The sequence below is a fragment of the Drosophila melanogaster genome, chromosome 3L, assembly GCF_000001215.4.
Source record: "Drosophila melanogaster chromosome 3L".
Taxonomy (NCBI): domain Eukaryota; kingdom Metazoa; phylum Arthropoda; class Insecta; order Diptera; family Drosophilidae; genus Drosophila; species Drosophila melanogaster.
The window spans coordinates 14,730,467-14,747,927 of record NT_037436.4 but is presented as its reverse complement, the minus strand read 5'-3'; the positions used below and the strand labels follow the sequence as shown (position 1 = coordinate 14,747,927).

Genomic DNA, 17,461 nt, shown 5'->3' with positions numbered 1-17,461 from the left:
AAAAAAACTTGTGCATTTTTTTGTCACGAGGGGGGTGCAATGAAACTCAGTGGCGATTTGAATTGTTTTATCTATTTATTGTTTGTTGCCTTTGTAACGGTTGCCTATACACAATGTTCTTTTCTAATATACAAAAAGCCATTTAACAGCTATCTCTTTTAACTATTTACAAATTTTATTACTCTTTTTTTTACAAGTAGCAAACTAAAAAGCTACAAAAATTACGTACTACCTTGTTTTTTTTTATATTTAATTTACACGTTGCGGTTACCATTTAAAATGTCTGTCCTACGATTGGTAAGCTTAAATTGGGGCGCTTGGAGGTCTTTGAATACACAATTTGTAATTTGTAATTGAATTGCAATATCTACAAAAATGTTGATTTTCATTAGCATGTAATCAGGCACTAGCTAGACAATATTTTCCTTTAATTGCAGCTATTTGCAGCTATCCTGTTCTCTTTAAGATAAAAATGTCTTAAAATGCAATTTGAAAAGATTATTGTTCCAAGTTATCTTATAACACTTTTGGACCTGCATTAATGTTGGTTTATAGTTTTTGTTTAACTTTTCTGTTTAAGCATTTTGAACTTTGCATCAGTTTAAGTTCTTTGATTAATTAGTTGTTTAAAGATCTCGTTTACTTTTGCAAATCTATTCAATTTTTAAGTACCAATTTTTGTTTCTCACTTCTCTAGTAGCAGCTGAAAAATGATCGCAGAACATAGCTAATCATTAGATATTATCTGGCAATTATAACTATAATGTCTATTATGTCAGTGTTCTTTTTTTTTTTATCAATGTTTATGTTATGTTGCACAATTATTGCCCTGATTATTTGGCACTTTTCATTAGGCGACTGCTGGCAAAACATTCGCCAAAGAAGCGATCCAATGAATGATACAAATGGGGTCGCACATTGGACAGTCCATGATCCTCGTCAGCGTAGCTCTAAAAGATTACAAAATTGTAACGAAAAATCCTTTTGAGACTAGCTCTTTAGTCTTATACTCACAATCTGCTTGAAGAGAATATCTTGACGCTCCAGATTCTTGGCCAATATCATGGCCTGCTGGTAGTGCACATTATCATCCAGTGTGCCATGTACCAGAAGGTACTTCTTACCCCTCAGCTTCACGGCCATTGTGCTCAGTCTAGAGTTGGCATAGCCCAGCTCATTCGTGTTGGGAAGACCCATATAGCGCTCTGTGTAAATGGAGTCTGTTGAGAAAGTATACACTTTTAGTTAAGTCAAATGTTTAAGGGTTGCGTTAGACCCACCATAGTAAGCCCAATCCGTGACTGGAGCTATCGAGGCTGCACACTTGAACACCTTGGCTTCATCATTGGCCAGAGCCATGGCAGCCGCGTAGCCACCATATGACCAGCCCCAAATGCCAACGTGATCGGGATCAATGTAGTTAAACAGCGTAGAGAGTTTTCTAAAAAAAAAGGTGGCAAGTTCAAATAATAATTAGTCTTTTTGTTAAAGGTTTTTTTTTTTTGCATTTTCCAATTACTTACTGAGTTACGTTGATCTGATCGCTGATCTCCACGGTGCCCAACTTTAAGTAGATGGCATGGAGTAGACTCTCTCCACGGAGTCCGGAGCCACGACCATCGATCTTGGCATAGATCACAGACTGATTGGAGCTCAAATATGTGCCCCAGTCCACCATCCATTTGTTGGTAACCTAAAATATTTTTAATTTTTTAATGCTAGCAAACTTCTTAGAACTCTAGCTGAACTTACAGAATAGGAATCTGGGCCACCATAGACATCCACGAGCATGGGATACTTGGTTGCGCCACTTGTGTCCAAGTTGGGCGGCAGCTGGAGGAGCACCTTTGCCTGAAAGCCGCCGTCAATGTCTACGGTTAGAATTTTGTGGGAAGGTAGAGCCACGCCCTTCAGTTTGGCACGCAGGCTTTCATTGGTTTCCCAGTCGAGGACTTTAGAGATGACAACTTGAGCTAAACAACAAGATTAAATATAAATATTAAAAAATAAGAAATAAATTATTATTAAATGTAGTTTTGTACTTACAGTTCTCATATTTCCACTCGTATATATGGGTTGTGGGTATTCCAGGTCCCAGAGAGGTGATCACAATGTGGTTATTGTCGTTGAAAGTGGCCGAGAAGTAGGTCTGTTGCACATCCCCGGACTTGATAAGGTTGCACGTGAGGCACTTGGGACTCTGCTTGGCCAGTGCCCGAATGGCGTACAGATGCAGCTGCTCGGGATGATCCTCTGTGTTGGCCGTGTAGAATATGATGTCGTTCTTTCCGTCCCAGTGGAGGATGCTGTCCACCACATACTTGCCCTCGGTCAGGGGCTCCAGTGCTTGTGGCTCGGAACTGGCCACCGTGGAGCTCAGGAGCTGGACGTGCTTATAGTTGTTGTGCGGCAGGACGAAGGCCAGACGGGATCCATTGCGGTTACGGAACGGAGCGGTATAGAGATCAACCCAACCGGTCTTCGATTCGGCACTATAAATCTGCGGAGCAAAAAAGATATTATTTTAATTAATTTAGACTATTATTTACAATACTTCAACATTGTACTATTTACTTTATCAGTAATTATACTTTTTTATATTATATAATACTTTACTTACCACTTTCCTGTTGAGTCCGTCGAAGGTGACGACATAGGCGGCATTTTGAATGCGGTTCATCCAGATGGACAGAACGTTGTCATCGTCCACCCAACTGACCACGGTGACAATGTAGTCCGTTTCCGTGTTGAGGGCCGACGGAACCGGCATCACGGTCACGAAATCTCCACCAGCAACGGCTCTCTTTAGATCGACCATCACCAGTTCCACCCGCGGATTCGAGGAACCAGCCTTTGGATAGGCGATGACCTGATGCAGTGGATACTGATAGCGCAAATCGCCGGCATCTCCGTAGTAGGGGAAATTGATCAGGTGAGTGGACGAATCGTCGAACTTGATGAAGGCCAATTGGGTGCCCGATGGGTTGAACCAGGTGGCCACATTGGAGCTGAATACCTCTTCCTCGTACACCCAATCGGGAATGCCATTCAGTATACCCGCTTGTTCATCGCTAGTGAGGGCAATCTCCTGCGCCAATGCACTCTCCTTGTAGTACAGATTCCGATCGTAATTGATCACAAGGGCATTTCCCACCGGTGACCATTGGACCATGCTCAGGTAGTGCTGCTCGTTTTGGATGGTCAACTGGATGAATTCTTTTGTGTTCAGATTGTACAGATCGTACTCAGCTAGAAAGCTGTACCGGAAGTTCTTCTTGTAGTTCTTTGCCAGCAAAAGGAACTCCCCATCGGCGGACTTTTCGTACAGGACATAATGTTGCGCATCTTCCAGCAGGATGGAACGTTCACCCGTCTTGGCATCGAACTCCATGATGGACTGTATTTAATATTGAGATAATAATATCAATGTTATCACTTATACAACTTGTACCCTTTTTAATGACTGTTCGAATGTTAAACCTACCGTATTCTCCTTGTAAATGAGACTGTTTCCATTGCTCCAGCTGCCGTTGAATCGCTTGGCATATAGTTGACCACTTAGCACATCCTCCAAATCGATGGCATTGTTTGAGTTTGAGTCAGAGTCGTCGGCATCCTTTTCATCCGTCCGGAGAATGAAAACCAGGGCCGTGGCCAATAGAGCAACCGCTATGACCGTGGTTACAACAGTCAGGATGATTCGCACCCGGCGCTTCTTCTCCTTGGTATGCATTAGATTCTATATAAAACAAAAATATTAAAATTATTAATATCATATTTATCAGAAGGTGGTATTATTCAAAATTATAATTTATAATAATAATTATAATTTCTCAAAGGGAACAAGTAAGTTTCCTGCTTTTGGGGATCGAATCATAATTGAATTTACGTTGACCCTTTCCACAAGTTTTAATCAACATCCAAGTTTAACACAACAAATTTGAAAGTAACATAATTAAAGTACATTTACATACAAAGGGAATGCACTTTCGAAATGTTAACCCATGAGTTCGTTAACCCCTTTCTCCATGCCGGGAAATTGGATCCTATTTTAAATGGCCCACCATTCCTCGTTTTCCATTCACATTTCTATGTAATCAGCCACATTTCTTCTGCGCTGACCAAAAAGCGCAACTTGGCCAGCCCAGAAAATAGGGCTTGAACGAAATGCGCACTTTGGCCAATTTGGGTACAATCTTTTGCCAAATCAGCGGCTCCAGGCACGTACATATATGCTTATATACTTCGCTTGATGAGGAAAGTGACGTTGCGCATGCGCAATGACTTTTTCTTTCTCATTCATACCCATTCACTCAACGTGTTTCCACTCAAATCGCTCGAAAGCAAAGCAAAATGCATACGATATGAAAGAAGATATTGGGGATAGAGTTATGTATATATATACATTTTATAGGGAGAGGGACGGCAGCCAAATGAGTGCGCAAAGTGTAGAGAGAAAATGAAAGTAGTTTTTTGTTAACCAGCTTTAGACTGGGTCGACGATAACTGGTTTATGCTCTGGTCAGTATACTGAGTATATATATAATATATACATATATACACTCAGGTTGGATAGGTGTTAAAAGGGGGGAAAGGGGATACCCAGTGGCTCGGGCAATTGCTGCGTGACGTAAGTGAAATAAACCCACTTATGGCTTTTTTTCGTATCGAGTATATTTTGTTGGATTTGTCTGCGGTGTTTCGCCTATTTGTATCTTTTACATAATTTTACATTACGCGACTAAGTAATTGCTGTTGTCCACACCCAAAAAAAGACAAAGAAATTCAGCGCTTTTGTTTCAGTTTTCCACTTACATATTCAGATAGACTTCGATGCGATAATTGAGCTGTTGAAATGTATTATTAGACGAAATGCTTATGCATTTTATTTATTTATGTTTTCCTTTTTTTTCGCCGAATCATGTCAACAGATTTGCGGTATGACTGTTTCTTGTCATGACTTAATGGGATTTATTGGTTCGAGCTGAAGGTTGGTGAATGACAACCATAGTTCAATTGTGGGTATGTATTTTGTCGTTTTGCTTCATTCCCTGCTTATTCAATAAATATAGTACCAACTCAATTCATATAGGTGAAATAAAATCAATAACAATACTATTCGGAAATCGAAAAAAAAGGGGGCTTATAAAATGGATCTGTAATTTAATATATCATTGTCATCATATCTCAGAAAACTCTAAAATTCTTAATATAAATCGTTTTAGATGAACATTATTATTCTAACCTGCACAGTAGATGCTAGTTGTTGGCGTGGCCAACACTAATAATAGTATCATATTGAACACAGAACCAGAATTTTGGAAACTCCACTCATTATATAACAAGCACGACTGCACCTTTGGCATTCACACATTTTCAGATGTATATACGTACATATACACTCTGCATACATTTAATACCTGCACTTTGTGGAAGCTTTGCGAAAATCCACGACCAAAATGGCAAAAGCCAAAGGATAGAGTCGAAATTGTTCTCGTTTTTTTTCGGAAATCAACGACACGTGTAGGGGATTCCCCGCTGACCACGTAGCCAATCCCCAAATCTCTGGGATAATATATAGCCCTATGGAGGCACAACTGGCAACGTCAAAGACATGTTAGTTAGAAGTTTGCAGCATTTTATATGCTTCCGCATGGCATACGTACATAGAATTTATGGTTCCTCTTGGATTTCATTGCGATGGGAATTTGGGTTTGTGAATCAGCAAGTTTATTCAAATTGCAAGTGGATTTTTGTTATGCCAATTCGTTAATTAGTTTTATTTGTTTTGTCTATGTGAAGTTTGTAAACTAGAAGCACTTTGAAAAGTATGCATAATAACTAAGGAAATAAATTAAGTTTACATTACATATACATATACATATGTACTTAACGTAAGATAAAATCTGGTGATACAACTTAAAAAATTCTTAAATAAATAAATATAAACTTAACTAATTACAAATAAAATATACACATATCGTTATCATTGTGAACGTAAATCAACTAGTGTATATTCACTCATCCTAAAGGATTCCCGAGAGATCACTTCATCTTCGACATAAATAAAGACATCCTGATACGCCTGGTTCCGTTCATAAAATTGTATCCATCGGAGCAACGCTTGGCCAACTCCAATCATATCGATGACCAATCCGAATTTCTTTCGGCTTGATTGTTTGGGGATTTCCCATTGAATTCGATGCACAATGTGGCGCAATTAGTTTGCTACCTGTACTCAACTCACACTCCACTTCCCAGACTTCGTCGATTCATTAAATAAATATGAAACTAAAAGGTTTTTGAGAGTACAGTTCTCGCTTGATCCCTTAGCGGAACACTAATCGTTTGCTGGACTTCCGGCAATTGGTTGCAGTTTTTACCAGCCAAGTGCAACGGGGGCTTTTTCATTCGTATTGCACCACATGTCGTATACTTGTTAAGCTTCGCTTTTTGTTTAGCCTCTTATATTGGCATGTTTCTGTCAGGACATAATCGCCATGACGTGAGAGGCTTGACAACAATTCAAGGACTACATTCCAATCCCCTTAGACAGGACAACACAGAAAAAATTGATGACCCCTTGTCTGGCTGAGTTTTTCCTGCCTTTTGGTTTGTTGTTCGTTTGGCTTTTCATTAAACTGGCACAAAATTAATTAATTTGCCTTGTCATGGGTGTGTTTTAGTCCTTTGGGCTTCCGTTTTTTCCTACTTTTTATTCTGCTAATTGTGCACACATTTAAGCGTGTTTAACTAATGAGACACACATCGTAAGTTGAACTTGGGTGCTAAACATAATTACTTGGTTCTAGAAGACATTGAGGTTAGTTAGTGATTAAGGCATGCGAGAGCGGAAAGTCATGTATTTAATATAGTAGCATTGAAAAGGAATAAATGGATGGAAGCTTTATAAAGGTTTTCATAGAAGTTAAAAGATTAATTCAATTTAAATTTCCTAAGCAGATCCCTTCAATGTTGAACATATATTATTATGAATATACATAATTCACTTGAAATTTATGTCAATTTGAATTGAAATTGCTCTGCTATCATATGTACTACACAGCACCATATTGTATTGACTACCATCAGTCTGTCCTTCATTGACCACCTGTTGATGGCAAACCACAGAGAGATCTCCCACTCCCATCGAACCACAAACGCTCCCACAGTTTCGATTGATGTATTAGCTGCTCATTTCTCCATTCATCTTGTGTTTATCAGAATGGGCCATTGTGGTCAATCAGCGGCTCATTTTCGCACTCATGAACAAATCAATTTAATTACTGAGCTCGCTGGGCATTCAAACACATCGCCAAATGTTCGTCCATTGTCAGTGCTTTGCGCTTGTGTTTGCGTTAGAGTTGACAGTTTGGATGTATAAGCTCAATTGTTGGAATATTTTGTTAAACAAATGCTTTAGTTTTTAGTAATTGTAGTTTGGTAGTCACTGGGTGAAAACTAATCAAAACAACCAAGTTGATGTTGGAAATGAAGTAGTTCGAACTATAAATAATTATTTATTTTTGAGAAAGATTAAAGACGTACTTAACTCTTTTTCAAATATCAATTCTACAATATTCAATGATCAAAATCTTAAATGTTTGTTAATAACAATAAATACAACTAATTGGATAGATGGTAAATGCCCAGCTCACTTAGAACACTTTGGAGCAGAAACCACAATTTGGTCCACTTTTGTGCCTCCTTTATGCCTTACCATGCGCCAAGAGCATTCTGTGTCTTGGAAATCTGGTCATCTCTGTTTCCCTGTCTTACCTTGAACCGCGACATGCCCTCCCCGAAGCTGCCGGCACTGGTCCCGTCGTCGTCCTCCAGACTGCTCCCGCCGCCCAGCATGGATTCGTGCAGCTTGGCGCTCGAACGTCGCCCCACCGCAGCCTTGTAGTAGTAGGGCGGATGCTGGTGGCGTCCCACGCCTCCGCCCCCAGCCACGCCCACATTGGCGGCGGTATTGCTGGCGGTGGCGGTGGCGATGACTGAGTCCTCGTAGCCCATCAGTTCGATGGACGGATGTTCGCATTTGCAGCGGTGCGGCGGTGTGCGATGTCCATGCTGGTGGTGCGGATGCGGATGTGGATGGATGTGGGAGTGAAGGGAGTGCGGATGTTGCTGGTGTTGCTGCTGCTGTCTGTTGCTGCCATTGTGGTGGCTGTGACTGTTGCTGCCACTTTGATGGGGCGGTTGTGGTGGCGGCGGTATGTCTGCGGGTGTTATATAGATTTTGCCACCCAGATTTTCGCCACCCGTCTGCTTGCTGGGCCAATGGAACTCATCGAATTCGCTGGAGCTGTTGGTCAGTTGATGTTGCAGCTGCTGATGCTGCTGCTGCTCCCATTGCAATTGTCTTTGCTGCTGTCGCAGGCAGCTCTGTTGTTGTTGGTGGTGATGCTGATGTTGCTGCTGCTGTTGCTTGTGGAAGCGATAATATTGATGATGTGCAGCTGCATTGGCAGTGGTTGGCAGATGAAACTTGTTGTTTTTTTGTTTTTTTTTTATTTTTTATTTTTCGGCGGGGAGAAAAGGAACACACACATAAAATTGGTTTGTGGACAGCATCCTGTTAAATCGCTTTCCCCGCAGGGATACTCCATATGGTGGACATGGGTGGTCGTGTGCTTGTGTGGGTGGTTGTAAGGCTCAAAGCAACGGCAAAAACAAATTGTGGCGGCAACAAAGGGGCAAGCGGTAACTACAAGACGGAACACAACACAAAGGATACAAAACAACGTGGTAGATTTATTTTCCAACCTCTGAACTGCAGCATAATATAAAAGGGATTTTAATAGGATTGCAAGTACGACTCCGGAGAGTTCTAAAAGCAATTTTTATTTTAGAAAATAAAGTGAAGTATTGAGTTATCGTAAAAACAAAAGAAACGCTGAGAAGAAAAAGCTTATCAGCAAATATTTATGTAAGCTTCTATTAAAACGATTTTATAAGTGGAACAGACATTGTAGTATATTTAACTTCAAATCATTGTGTCAACGTAATAAGAACAACTACATTACTTTTAACTTAAAAAAAGTTTAACAAATTTCATAAAAATATTTCTTAGGAATAGTATACATGAAACAATGTTTTCCATAACTATCTAAAAATAAATGTTATACAATAGTTCTTAAAAACTAGTTAATATCTCTTCTGGTAAAACATGCAAGAAAGTAAAACTTGTTTTTAATGCATGATAATAATCGTTGAGGACTTGGTACAACTAAACTTAGGTAGTGAACACAAAGTTTGGCCAACTGCTTTGGTTCACCCAACATTTTTACCTCAACAAATTAGATCAACAGCAATTCTTAAATCCCCCATCGGGAAAACCACGAAAACTAAGTTATGAAATGAAATTTGCGCCAAAGTCGGGTTAAAGTAAATAACAAAGTCAAACTTGAACGAGCCAAAAACTATGGCAGTGCGGTCCAAAAAGAAATACCATACCAAAAATCCATATAAAACGAAATGGAGGGAAAAAAACCAAAAAAAAAAAACCAAAGAAAAATGGACCGAGTGAGATTTTGCGCCAAATACATTAGCTCGATTTGGTTTGGCGAGTCCTGTGCTCACCGCAATTATTTAATTACACTATAGCGCTACGTAAACCAACCTATCGCCCCCGAACCACCCCACCCCGCATCATCCTTTCGGTTCCTCGGCAACTCCCGCCGGATTTTGGGTTTAATCAAAGAGCCAACCAAGTCAAGCTCAACACAAAGACCGGTCCGAACGGTTGAACGAAACTTTTGTTGCAACTTTTCGGTGCAGCCAAGCAAATCGAGGCGCGACCTCTGAACCCTGCCATGCGGGAGGGGGTTACGGGGATACGTGCAGGATAGTGTAAGGGTTGAGGTGGCCAGGGGACAATGAAGAGGAGCCCACATGCAGGCGACCCCACTTTACTTACGCTCAGACCCCGACCGATTCGTATCACTAATGATGATCAAATAACGACCAAATGTCGACCGCCTCGCTCTCAAACACATCGACACACAGAGAAATTAAGTTAATAAGTACAAAAAAAAAGTGTAACAATTTATAAATAAAGTGTTTGGAATTAGTTTATATAGTTGTCTTTCTTTCAAGAAACTAAAAATGCTTACAAATACAGCTCTTTGGAAAACAATTTTAATAAATATACAAGTTTATTTTCAGAATCTTCTATAAACGGAAAAGTTATACGTTGGTTGGACTTTCTTTAGTCGGAATGTTATTAGCTTTTCTCGCAGTGTATCTTCCCATAGACGCAGACAAAGCGGACACAAAATCGTTAGCCCACTTGGCAGGGCACCAGCAAAATTTTTGCACACTCGCCCTTTAACTGTGTCACGGCTTCTTTCCCATTCCCCAGTTATCTCCAGTTGGCCAGCCTCCGACCTCCGGCCCACAATCTTCCGATGTCGTCTGGCGTAATGAGCAGTCTTTGGGTTCTCTTTCCGGGGGCGAAAGAGTTAGAAAGGGGCAAAAAGGAGGGGCTGGGATGTACACAAATGATATGTAAATACCAAACAATTTGCCATGAGCTCGCTGGCTGGCTGGCTGGCTGTATGCTTTGAGGTTCCTATTTGATTAGTGCTTGATCAGTGTGCCAAAAAGTAGGCAACGATGGCTTGATTTTTGGCAGCTCATCTGAAGGATACTGGAAACATGGTAACGAATCATGTTAATTGGCGCTGGCAGCGCCAAAAACTTGTCATAACCAATATGTAATTGAGTTGCCGACAAAAGGGACACAAGGTCGTGAAATTTTTTTGCTCGTATCCACGATTCGTTAAATACACATATATGTTTGTTCAACCAACTAACAATATTAATAAGTTTTATTTAATTAAAATTTGATTTTACCATTAAACTCCTTTCATAACTCCATACACGGTTTGTACAAATTTAACGCATGCTATTTTTAACAGAACAATTTAATGAAATATAAATAAAGTAAATAAACAGATTAAAGATCTTTTACAAAACCTTAAAACCAGTTAAGCTGACTCAATTTTTTTTTCTAAAAACCTTCTTGAATTTTATCCATTCTCATTTCCCATGAGAAATATATAACTCCTTTAAGCTGGTCCCATGAAAACATTTTCAACTGGAATACTAAATCTAGAATGCGTAGCCATAATAAATTATTTTTCTTTGACACAAAAACCCACAGCCCATCAAGTATGGGCATGTGCGTACGTGTGCCAGACACCTAAATGTAAGCAATAAAATTTCAACAAAATAACCAAATGCATAAATATGTTTTAAGTGCTATGTGAATAAAGCCCTGAATTGCCTTAAATATGCCCATAATGTATGCAAAAATAAGAAAAAAAAAACCAACGGGCACACATAGAAAAATCATTGTTGGAAAAAAATGAATATTCAAACAGAACGGGAGTGTGGTATCACCTAACCACTTATGGTGCCCTCATCCTTCTTGAAAGGGCAACTATAAAATATGCAGCACAAACAATGGTTTTTGGAAAATATCCGGAACAAAATGCAACCGAAAATCGGTCTGCAAAAATCATAGCAAATATAAACCGTGCCAGCAATCAAACAGTGAATATGTAAACAAAAGTTGATACTTAAATGGCGTGGGATCAAAGGGTTTCATTACCATTACTGTATTCATAGCGGTGATGGCTTTAAATGCATGCAATATTTTTCGTATAAATAATGTGTGGTGGTATTGTGGCTATTTGTTTGGGGAAACAATCTTTTTTTTGGGGGGGCGGTATTATATTAATGTAGAGATAAAATATGCCAGAGTTGTGTAGATTACATACCTGATCGCTCTGTGCTGTTTCAGTCACCGAAACATCATTACCAGACATTTTATCGGATTTTAATTACTTAGCTTCCCGCGCTTAACTTTGCAGCTGCATCAAAAAAGGGTATAAAGTTGATTTTATTTATATAGAAATATATATTGTTTGGTATTTCATTCAGTTTCCAGTTCGGCAATTCTCGTTTTGCATTCCACGTACATTTCTTCGGAATTTTTTCTGACATTTTAGCAATGATTTATTGCATACATTTTATTTGCATTTCACATGCTTTTCCAAAATGTTCCCATCTGGATGGAAACGTTTTCACTTCGTCGTAGATTTTTCGGGGCGTTTTAATTGATGCCTGGATTTATTACAATACGTTCTTTTTCTTCATATTTTTGGTTATAACATACATATGTGTTTTAGAAATTATTGGTTTAAATTTGTTGCCAAGCTATTTTTGATTTAGTTTTACGAGTGAAAATGTTCATATAACAGGCAGTTTCGCTTGGTCAATATATTTGATATGTTTTTCATTCTTTTATGCCACACGTTCTTCAAGGGCGCGAGTAATTTTAATTTAACTGCTGCCTGTCACTTAATGCAAATTAAACAATTTAAATGAGCAAACAAACAAACCAAGAAAATCGCAATTGAGAAAGGAACGAAGACACACCAAGAAGTTTTTGTGGCAGCCACACAGACAGCCAAACGTCGCATTGCACATAACTCGTAACTCATACGCCCCGTTGTACAATGAGAATGGCCGCGTTTATAAACGTTTGTTTGCCTGTTTGTTTGTTTGTTTGTCGGTTGGTTTGTTTGCCCGCCTGACTGCGGTTTTTCAATTGTCAGTGCCAAAGCGAGCCAAGCGAACCCAAGAGCCCAGAGAATGGAGGAAAAAGTTGAAAAAAGTAAAATAAATAAGAAATACCAAATAAATTGAATTGCGTAGCCGACTATAAAGAGACAGCCAACGTAGGTGAGTGGAGCAAAGCCAACTGGAAGCGAAGATAAAAGCACAGCATCCCCAATGGCAAATGGTAACGAAACGAACAAAAAAAAAAAACGAGTCAACAAAAACAGAACAGGACACACAGCTAAACAACAAATGTGATAAATGTGCTGCGACCTTTGTGGTAATGTGCATAAAATATATTTCTAAATTGTCAAACGGATGCGAAAAAAGCGTCCAAGAAAAACTTTGATGTTATCGAAGGAGGTCAAAATACACTTTTAAAGCATTTACTTAAAACTTGTGCCTGCAATGGGCTAATAATTTATTACACAAATTATTTAATAGTTTTTAAAGATCGCTTGACAAATATTTTGTTGTGCCTCAGACTTGGCAAAATTGTTTGACTTAACTTGAATACACGCGCCACTTTAATCCTTAACGACTTTCTATCCATTTAGTCATTTTATGTACAACTGACCAAGGCAAATAAATATTTGAAAACGGCCCATTTAAGTTGCTTAAGTTGCGGTTGAGGTGGAGCATAATGTTTCTTAGTGGCGGTCACAGCTGCCAGGCTGCCTAAATGCATTAAATATTAATGAGCTTAAAAGCGGCTAGTAATTTGTTGTCCCCAAATGAGGGGTAAGCCACGCTCAACTGACAAATCGGCCTGGTTATTGATATAGAAGCAACGATTACTGGCTCCCCCCAGTCGAGAATGGTTGCCTTTGAAACTTGTCTGCTAATCCAACAGATGCAATGTGCTCGACGGACTGTTTGATTTTTCATTTGTGCATTTGTCAAGTGCGAAAACGAGAAATTGCAAGTGGCAACCGACGGGCAGCGGATGGCCAAACAAACAAACGTTGGGGAAAATCGGACGGGGAACAGGGAAAACCCCAACAGAAGTTTCATCAATTTTACACAATTCACTTAACTTGAAAAGCCAGGGGGCAGTCACTCACAGAAACCAAAAAGGGAAGACCTTCATGCACAACAATTCTCCATCTTTTCCAATACATTTGAACTTAAGTTGGGGGCAATGAAATTCTGTTGAAACTGCAATTAATTACCGGTCGATGAAAGTTTGACGGAACATTTAGGGGACACGAAAATCGGATAAAAAACACGATAGCTACAGAATAATTTTTTACAATCAAATTCCATTTTTAAGCATTATAAAAGCCACTTCGCTGCTAGTAAGCATGTAGACTGACAGAATGGTAATACATTCCAGATGATTTCTTTTGCTGGGACTCAGAAACAGTTTCACCATTGCAGTTACTATATAAGAGATAATAAAGTGAGTTTGATCATATATGCATATGTATATATGTATATTTATAATCGCTGCCCAAGGTGGCAAGTATAGCATTATAAATCAAATTGAAAACTCTAGACCTAAAAGTCAAAAACCACTTGGCTTGGAAAATACAATTGTAAGCTTCGAGTGCCGTATACTAACTATTCTTTGTTTTATTTTATTTTAATTTTAAATTTAATAATAATAATAATAATATAATTTAATTTATTTGAACATAATAGAGTTTAGAACACACTTAACGGAAATAATCGTATTTAAATACCGTATGATCAATAATTAGTTTACAAAAAAAAAAATACTATTGACATTGTGGCCGGCGTTTAAACTTCAAATCTCTGAACACAAGCTATTCGGAACTTTCTTGAATCAGTCATTTTATTTTTTGTTGACCCACCTGGCCTTTTTTATCGATTATTAAGATGTCATCATCCGAAACCGAATGGTTTGCAGAGGTAGAGTTGGACAGTGAGGAGTCTGAGGAAGAACGCACTCTATCGTTCGCTTCGGGTGACCTAAATGCCAATGAAATTCTGGGAAGTACATCGGATTCAGATACGGATACGGATTCGTTATCGCTATCGTTATCAACCACCACGGTGGATGGCAGTCAATCATCAGGATCCGAAGTATCCAACCATGATCTCGATACCGGACTTTTCGGCTTGCGACCTGTGCAAGGTACCACCAACTTGATACCCCATGCCACCATTACGTCCACACCATCAGCATCACAATCACCTCCATTACCCATATGGCAAGTAATAAGGAGACGATTGAGCTCCGATCCGGAAGTGATCAACCGTCCTTACGGCCGATTCCAGCCAGAGAACTTCACTCTTATCGAACCTATGGGTCCCCTCTCCCCTAGCGAGAGACAGGAAATGACTCGACTGATCACGGAATTCATGGAGGATCTAGAAAATTCTCGCCCCTCGCCCGAAGAAGTTCAAAGACGCCGTAATCGCATGCGGGCAGATGGCATAGCTCGAGCTCATGCCCGACTTCATGCTCGAAGGATGAGAGCCGCATCCTTACACCGAGCTGCTTTGAGTAATGCTGAGCAATCGAATTTGGCTCAAATCGCTCAAGATCTGCCGCGGGCAAATAGTGTTAGCGATTGCAGCCAGTGCAGCAGTGATGAGGAACAGGATCAAATCGATGGCAAGAATAGAAAGCCTACTGTTCCAAGTCATCTCTCCGAATGGTTGTATCCCATTTAAGCTGTAAAATGTGTTATATTAAATTAAGAGTCATTGTTCTGTCGGACTCACAGAAAGCATAGTTTATTTTCGTTTAAAGTATAACTATCTGGGGATGAAAATATTGGGCAATGAATACAATTTTTACTCTTTTTCTCAGAATGATGAAAAAGAATTAAGCAAATATATCTAAAGTTATTTAAGTAAAAGGCTAAGCTCTTGACTTCGTTCACTTAAGAGCTGTAATATTCAGCTTGGGAACTTCATAAGATGTTAAGTCTTCTAAAATTGATAACAACTGGAAGCAATTTGCTTTCGAGTTGCCGCCACTGGACCTGCTACTTGTTGAAAGTCTTTAAGGTCTTTTCATCTAGCTTTTCCTCCATTGTTTTTCCCTAGATTTCCAAGCAGCCACTGCCACTTCATACGGCAAAGTGTTTATATGCAGCTGCGGGGGTGGGAAGATGAAAATAATAATGAATTTGCGGCATGCCACACAAACACTTGCTGCGGCCGCAACATGCGCCAGATTTCAGCTCAGGATATCAGCAGTAGCTACACATGCATCAGCTCCGGCCACAGTCCAATCTCACACAGAGAGAAAATATAGGAGACAACTTTCCAAATTGAAAACTTTATTATTATAAATAATAATTAGTAATAGATGCGGTTACCCAAAGGGGATTTTAAAAGACCATATTCAAGCCCTTCTTTGACAGCCTAGAATTTGTATGTTTACGATTACGATTAGTAACCATTGTTTGCTTACAGTGCATACTCAATGGTATCAACACTACCCAACCATCCTAGTTCTTTCTTTAACCCACTGTGCGGCATGTGTGGCAGCTAATATGTTGGCTTGGCAGTGTCGCCTCTTGGAGCCGTTGAAAAATGCACTGACATGTGCCACAGCTGCTGCTAACCCCCAAAGTCCCTCGCCTCGCCGCCTTCGGCCTGCAGACCCCCCCCCACCCCCTTCTGCCATTTTCATCACTCCCTCTGTGAAACAAATGCACAGGGCGTGGGCGGTTGCGTGTGCTGCTCAAGGGGGGCGTGTTGATGCGCTGAACAATAGCTATAAAAAGGATTAACTTGCATAACAAAGGAGAAGCCTGGTGGAGGAGAGGCGTGGGTTGGCTTTAGACCAGGCTGGCAGGGCTTGGCATATAAATTTCAACAGCCAACGCAGCAAGCCGAAGACTCGGCATTGGTCGAGTTCCAAATTTATAGCCACACTCCTACTCCAATTTTCCATTTTACCCGAGAGCATATGGTTTCGGATTTACTTCCATTGTTTATCTGTAGTTTGCCTCAAAGTTTCACTGTTCACTGCACCACATACCATTTGAATGCTATTATTATTGTTAATTGATGAATGGAAATGGCTTGAAACATTACACCGTTTTGTTAGTATTTCAATTATGTTGTGTTATGTTCAATATATATTATTGCATCATTTTTGATGTTGATTTATATTAAACTCGATAGCAGTTCGAGTTTCATCGGAATTTCATTTGAATATTTGTTCACTATTGATTAAACCCAATTAATTAAGAAGTACATATAACGTTTTCGGAAGTATAAAACACTAGATATTTTAAACGGCAAAGACCAGTTTAATATTTATATTTGGCGCGATCGCAAAACCCACAAGAGGACGTCATCTTATTTGTTTATACTATCAAATAAAAACTTAATTTTCCATTGTTTAACAGTTCGTGTCACTCCTTAAAGCGCGTTACCATCTAGCCCCGCTTTAACCCCATTGCACCACCTTAACCCCTACCGGGGCCCACTCCTTTGTCCATCCTTGTGGCGCCTGCACGAGGAAGACAGCATTTCAGTCAACTGCAACTGCTGCAATTTCTCATTTTAATAAAAATGCAAATGTCTCTGGCTGAAGAAAGTCAAGCTAGCATCAGCTAGCTGTCTCTTTCTATTATCGCTGTACCCGTTCCGCCCAACTCGTCACTCCTACGATTTTTTCTCTTTTCCTCTAGCATCCTTTACTCATATTAAACGCTGGCAAACTTTTCGATTTTACGGTATAACGAAAACAAAAGCAAAAGCTTTCAAAAAAATGGCAGAAAAATAAAATAAAAAAAAAATACGGCAAGGCAAATAAGTTTTCAATAAGGTCCTTAAGAATGTTAAAAGGAATGAAAATAGAGGATTGTACTCGGCTAAAGGTTGAGTAAAACAA

At 39.6% G+C, this 17,461-nt stretch overlaps 2 protein-coding genes across 5 annotated transcripts in view; one reads left to right on the top strand and one right to left on the bottom strand.

Annotated features, from left to right (window-relative positions):
- Positions 1-59: 59 nt before the first annotated feature.
- ome (omega) overlaps positions 60-17,461 on the bottom strand; it is a 75,030-nt gene continuing 57,628 nt past the window's right edge. For 2 of the 4 annotated variants that reach the window (NM_001144483.2, NM_001274915.1), the window contains 8 exons: positions 3,485-3,739; positions 2,621-3,397; positions 2,047-2,500; positions 1,753-1,973; positions 1,524-1,693; positions 1,281-1,441; positions 1,015-1,220; positions 60-950 (listed from right to left, as the gene is read on the bottom strand). In NM_001144483.2, the coding sequence (NP_001137955.1) occupies positions 834-950; positions 1,015-1,220; positions 1,281-1,441; positions 1,524-1,693; positions 1,753-1,973; positions 2,047-2,500; positions 2,621-3,397; positions 3,485-3,739 (2,361 nt within the window). In that variant the 3' untranslated portion in view covers positions 60-833. Of the gene's footprint in view, positions 951-1,014; positions 1,221-1,280; positions 1,442-1,523; positions 1,694-1,752; positions 1,974-2,046; positions 2,501-2,620; positions 3,398-3,484; positions 3,740-7,779; positions 8,494-11,792; positions 11,886-17,461 lie in introns of all 4 variants that reach the window. The other 2 variants (NM_001104136.2, NM_080000.4) reach the window with 2 other exon arrangements.
- On the top strand, positions 14,411-15,339 carry CG13471 (uncharacterized protein). Its single transcript, NM_140461.3, has one exon. The coding sequence runs from the start codon at positions 14,479-14,481 to the stop codon at positions 15,277-15,279; it is 801 nt and encodes a 266-aa protein (NP_648718.1). The 5' UTR covers positions 14,411-14,478; the 3' UTR covers positions 15,280-15,339.